Source organism: Mustelus asterias, chromosome 4 (assembly GCF_964213995.1).
Source record: "Mustelus asterias chromosome 4, sMusAst1.hap1.1, whole genome shotgun sequence".
In the NCBI taxonomy this organism is placed as follows: domain Eukaryota; kingdom Metazoa; phylum Chordata; class Chondrichthyes; order Carcharhiniformes; family Triakidae; genus Mustelus; species Mustelus asterias.
In genome coordinates, this window is record NC_135804.1 from 58,725,837 (window position 1) to 58,731,836 (window position 6,000).

At 40.1% G+C, this 6,000-nt stretch overlaps 1 protein-coding gene across 2 annotated transcripts in view; it reads right to left on the minus strand.

The window, feature by feature from the left end:
• Window positions 1-5,703, minus strand: part of amfra (autocrine motility factor receptor a) — a 48,552-nt gene extending 42,849 nt beyond the window's left edge. Inside the window, exon 1 of one of the 2 annotated variants that reach the window (XM_078211107.1) lies at window positions 5,171-5,703. In XM_078211107.1, coding sequence (XP_078067233.1) covers window positions 5,171-5,542 — 372 coding nt within the window. In that variant the 5' untranslated portion in view covers window positions 5,543-5,703. The remainder of the gene's footprint in view (window positions 1-5,170) is intronic. The other variant, XM_078211106.1, reaches the window with a different exon arrangement.
• Between the last annotated feature and the right edge of the window lie 297 nt (window positions 5,704-6,000).

Here is a 6,000-nt window from a genome sequence, read left to right on the forward strand (position 1 = left end):
CCGCTGCTGTACGAACAAACTGCTGCTTGAATGGGACGTGTGACAGCACTAACTGAACATAAAAGTTAGATGAGCAGCATTTGTTGCAAACAAAAAAAAAGTCAAAAATTAGTCGAATTTCTTCCCCTGAAATTTCCAACTCAAAATAAAATAGCCAGTCTTGGATGTCTGGTCGTTTTTGTCCAATTGAACACTGGAGTCTGATGCCATTACCTTTGATGCCCATCACAAATTCTATATCTTACTACTGTCTTCATACCACTCTCCAGCCATTGAAAAAATAGCACACCTGACAACACTCAGCTAAAGCCACGATTCTTGCTAATCAGTACCCAAATTCTATACAAACTCAGTTAATAGGCATTTTCCAATTAGGAAAGAGCATGCACAAGTAATTGACTGAGCAGAAACTCTTCATGCAGATTTCTCAGTTTAGAAATTGAAAGACAGATGTCTAGCCATTTCAGATGACAGTTGATCAAAAAGAAAAACCCTCCAATAGCAGCAATAGGCATACAATTGTTATAAGCATTAGTTAATTGTATTTCTGACCTTTGAATTGTATTACAAAAGCAATGTGACATGCTATTGGCACATCATCCAAAAACAATGCAGAAGCAGCTAGTGTCATTGTTTTACAATGATTATAATATATCAAAAAGCAAAGCCGCAGGTCATCTATATTTTACTCTCAAAAGTTACTGCCATTTTGAGGGTAGCCATGATGTAGAGGCGTCGCCGTTGGACTGGGGTGGGCATAGTAAGAAGTCTCACAACACCAGGTTAAAGTCCAACCGGTTTATTTGAAATCACGAGCTTTCATGATGAAGGAGCAGCGCTCCGAAAGCTCGTGATTCCAAATAAACCTGCTGGACTTTAACCTGGTGTTGTGAGATTTTACTGTGACATTTTGAGGAGTTGTTCTCTGATATGCAACATTTTTCATAATTCAAAACTATCTGAATAACTGTTATAACACAATGATAATACCATTTAATGGGACAGTTATTCTGCCATGTGCTGATCACAGGCGTACACTGCAACATATTGGAGTTGTTAAACAACACAAAATCCAAACAAAACTGATCTTGGAGCTCCAAACATACTATTTGCAATCAGTTTAATCTAATCATTAAACCAGCTCCACAACAAATAAACTAAAAATGATCAACCCTTCCAAGGATTAATTTTCACACCTCAATTACTTCCTCCATTTACTATCGGCATTGCAGTGCTCAATTTAGCACAGCAATACGCAGGCCATATAAACCCCGACAGGCTGAACTGCATGTGCATTTTCCTGGAATAGCTTATGATACCTAAAATAGCAATCAGTAGGGAAAGACCAATTAGTCCTTCAAATTTGTTTTTTCTGCAAACTTATCACCCTAACAATCACTGACTCTCCTATTTACTTAATCTTCTGGTTAGATAGTCCCTAATCACCAATGGTAATTTAAATGTCTTAATAAACTCCAACATTCAATCTTAGACAATTGTTCTTCACAACTGACATGCTTCCCTCAGCACCACAAAAACTATTTTGTCTACACGCTATTTAATTTGTATGACTTTATACTTTACTGTAAACGTTCAATTCTGTCCTCTAAAATCATATTATACAGCACAAAAATTGGTCATTTGATCCATTCCCTCTATGTGAGAGAACCCTATATTTCAAATCTCCAGCCCTTTTCGAAAACTGCTTTTTATATCAAACCTAGAATCTCAGGGTTTCGTTTTTTTTTCCAAACCAGTTTCAACAACTTGTTCCACCACTGTTAAAGATTAAGTACCCAAATCATTATCTGTCTGCTTCTCTGAAGTGTTACCATTTAGTGTAATTGATTTCTTCTCATCCTTCCTTCCACCCTGTTTAAATTTCATAAGGCCCAATTCAGCAACATATCCAACATCTCCCTGAAGTCACTTAGTTCACCATCATGCCTTCCACTTATTCATCCCCTCTAACATTTCAACATTGTGCCTAACACCAATGTGCACACCATTCACTTATCTCGAAAACAGCCACGGTCCCAACATTGACCCCAGCTTCATTTTTTATATATCCTGCCACACGAAAACACTCAATATTTCCTTTTAAATAACTTCTTACTGTTATTTCACTGTCATGCTGTGTAACTTAATTTTAAGTCTAAAATGGCAACTTATGAAATGCTCTCTCTCTATTCCACATACACAACATGCTCCAATTCTTCCTCAAGATAAACACAAATTTGTTGAGATGTCTTAAGAAATAAAAACAGAATGATGTTTCTCTCACCAGAGGTGCTGCCAGACCTATTAGGTTTTTCCAGCACTTTTTGTTTTTATTTCAGATTTCCAGCATCTGCAGTATTCTGCTTTTATTTCATTTGAAGAACACAGAATCAAATTGATTCTTGAGAATCTTTTCCATATATCATACATTCTGGTGAAAGGTGAGGTGAGTTCATCATCATAACTTGATGCTTGTTAATATTCAAACCAATTCTTCTAGTTTAACAATCTCAGTCCAAGTTAGCTGAATAACCTTCATGTTAGGATACGTTAGCAACTATGTTTCTCAATATTTTAAAAGAACTACATGTTGTTACGCCTATCAATCTTGGGTCCAAGAATAACCTGAGCTTTAGAATCATCCTTTCCTTCCTTTGACCCCCTTCTGATGCGACAGTTATGTTTTCAAAGTTGGATGCTAAAGCCTTTCTTCACAAATGATCTGTACGACATCTAAATAACCTGTTTGAGTTCTCATCAAAATCCGAGTATTAATAACCCACTAGACATTCTTTTAAGTACACATTATTCCAATTACATTATATGCTGGCATTAAATCCATTAGCTATCTTCAAACTTTCCATTTAATTGATATAAACACTTTAAATGTTGTTTACCTATTTTCCATGCATTCTAATGTCCAGGTCTGTGCTTTTAGAAGAGAAAGAAACCAACCTTCATACTATCAGAAACTCTTCAAAACTGTCAATGTTAATCATTTTTCTCCAAATCAAATGCATCCCCATTGAGTGGATGTGTGTTTGGGCATGAGGTATGACGGAGTCAAGCTTGGTTGTGGTAGCTATTTGATCACTCATTTTGCTTAGGTATGAGTAACTATAGCAAAACAGGCAGGAGTTGAATACCTTAAAAATAAATCACCACCTTCAGATGTGGAATGAGAATACTAATATTCAAATTTATTATGTATGCATAGTAGCAGTACTCAACTTAACATTTTTGGGTTGAGCTTGGTTTGAAAACCATCTTTAAACTAATGGAGCCAAAATATTTGTTTTGCTGTCCCTTGTCGCAAACTGCAAATTGTGGTTGCAGCCAAGAATTGCTTTAACATTAAAACTCAGAAGCATGACCACACAGGAACTGTATTTGGCCAATCAAGTCCATGTCAGCTTTATGCAGAGCAATCCAATTCCTTTGCCTGTTCTATCCCTAGAGCCCTTTAGGTTTCCCTTAAGTGCCGACCCAATTTCCCTATTGAAATCATTGACCACCTCCAATTGCACCAACCTCAAAGGTAGCAAGTTCCAGGTCGTTACTATTTTCCGCATAAACAAGTTCTTCCTCACATTTGCCCAAGTCTCTCACCCAAAACCTCAAATCTGTGTTTCCTACTCCTTGAACCATCAATCTCATAAGAACAGATTTTCTTTGCCTTACCCAAACATATCATAACATTGTACATCTCGACCAAGCCTCCCCTCAATCTCCTTTGTTGCAAGGAGATCAGCTTCTCCAACCTAACCTTGAGGCTATATTCCCTCTGCCCTGGAACTATTCTAGTAAATCTCCACTACACCCACCCACCTCAAGGACCTTCATATTCTGGTGTGGTAATCAGAACAGAACACACTACTCTAGCTATGGTCTATAATGCCTTTTCCTATCCCTTCTGTCGAAATATATCACCTCATAATTCCCTATACAAGTTCCATCTGCAATTTACCTGCCAATTCTGCCATGTCCTCTTACAATCGATTGTATCATCCCCTCTGTTCGGCACATACTCAAATCATTAGCAGATTTTGATAATGTTATGCTGCATTCCAATATTGAAGTCATTTATATACACTAAAGCAATGGTACTAGCGCTGACCTTTAATAACTATATATCTTAAATGGGTCAAGAGTTCAGAACAAATTTACTTCATTCTTTCAATAATAGATACTATTTCAGATGAGTATTTTATTAGTTTGCTTATCACAAAGTCAAAACAAACAGGCACAGGAGTAGACCATATGGGCCCTCTCGCCTGCTCTGTCATTCAATAAGATCATAGTTGATCTGATCCTGACCTCAGCTCTATCTGCCTGTCCACATTATCCTTGATACCTCAATGCTTCAGGAACTGTCTACCTCAGCTCAGAATATATTCTATGACTCAGCCTCTCCAGCACAGAGAATTCAAAGATTCACAACCTGACAGAAATTCTTCATCTCCTAATCATAAATCACAAGTCTTTCATATTCATTTCACCTAATTCCTTGAACATTCGGAAACATTTTCTAACATAATTCAAATATTTGAGATTTTAGTCACACTTCATAATAGGGCAACACATGAAACTTACACAGGCACATATTTAACAAGGTTTTAGTGACAAAATGGTTTTGCTGTCAGTTTTCGTTGAGTCAAATCTTGTACACAGCAAGCTGATAATATATAACCTTTTGAAACACAAATCGACTTTAAGTGACTCTTGCATTATTCATTTAGGCAACTGAAGAAGTTGACATGTAGGTTGTTTTCGGGGAAAATCCAGTCTTGATGTCATCCACAGAACAACAGAATACAAACAAATACTCCAAGTGTAGATAATCAAAACATTTGTTCCCATTCCAAAGACGGCTCGTTATGGAAACACGGTGGTTCAGTGAATTATGACCCGAACGTTCAGTAAACTCAAACCAGTGACAATGGAAGCAGTACGTTTATTCCGTTATCTACTTCCACATTTAAAAATCTTCTTCGATGAAGAGTTTTTCTGTTAATATTTTAATCATACACTTAGAGATCCAAAGGAAACTCCTCCTTTTTCTTAAAAAAAAAGTAAATAATTCCCTCCCTTAAAAACACGGGCCTGGGCAAAAAGTTTTCTCGTTGCACAGATTTCCCCGAGTAAAGCATGACACTTGACAAACACTCACCCAAACACACCAACCGTCTGACACCAAGTACCAGGCCATCTCCAGTGCCAAACCGTGGCCTTCGGCCCACACGGGTCGGTTTGCTGATCCCAAGTCGCCTTCACCATGATCCGGGGGCTCGTGCTGGGCGGCATTTGATCCATCCGCCAAGCCGTTGCTGCCCTCGGTTGGCCGCTCGCCGCTTATGGCGTCGCTGGGGGTGGAAGCGCCAAGGTCGGGCTGCTGACGGACGGCGGGGTTAGGCTCTTGGCCCGACGGCAGGCCGAGATGGGAATATGCGCTGAAGAGACTGGCGGCCAACAGCGCTGCGCTCAGGGCCGTGTAGGTCCGCAGGCTGGGCCAGGGGAAGCGCTCGAGAAAAAGCAGCGGCATGACAGTGCCGAGCGGACTCAGAGCTGCGCTGCCGTTACCCCGGTGACTGGGGGCGCGCGCGGCCACGAGATTCCCGTTCACTCTCGGCCGACCACCCAGACTTTTCCCGTTCTCACTCGAGCTGCTGATTCTCCAGCGATACCAGTGACGTCGTCAAGAAGAAGGAGGGGCTGGGGCTGCCTGGACATAACCGGAAGTGACTGCATGAAACGTCATCGCTGGTCAGGGAACATCCTGAAGGTACGGACCCCGCTGTCATGGAGATGGTCTCCATGGTTACCGAGTCAGGTAGTCGTGGGGGGGGGGGTCATCAATAAAGCTCGTTGAAGAGGCTAATGACAAAAATACTGACGGCACTTGATGCTCTTGTGGTAATACACTGTAAGAAGTTTAACAACACCAGGTTAAAGTCCAACAGGTTTATTTGGTAGCAAAAGCCACACAAGCTTTCGAGGCTC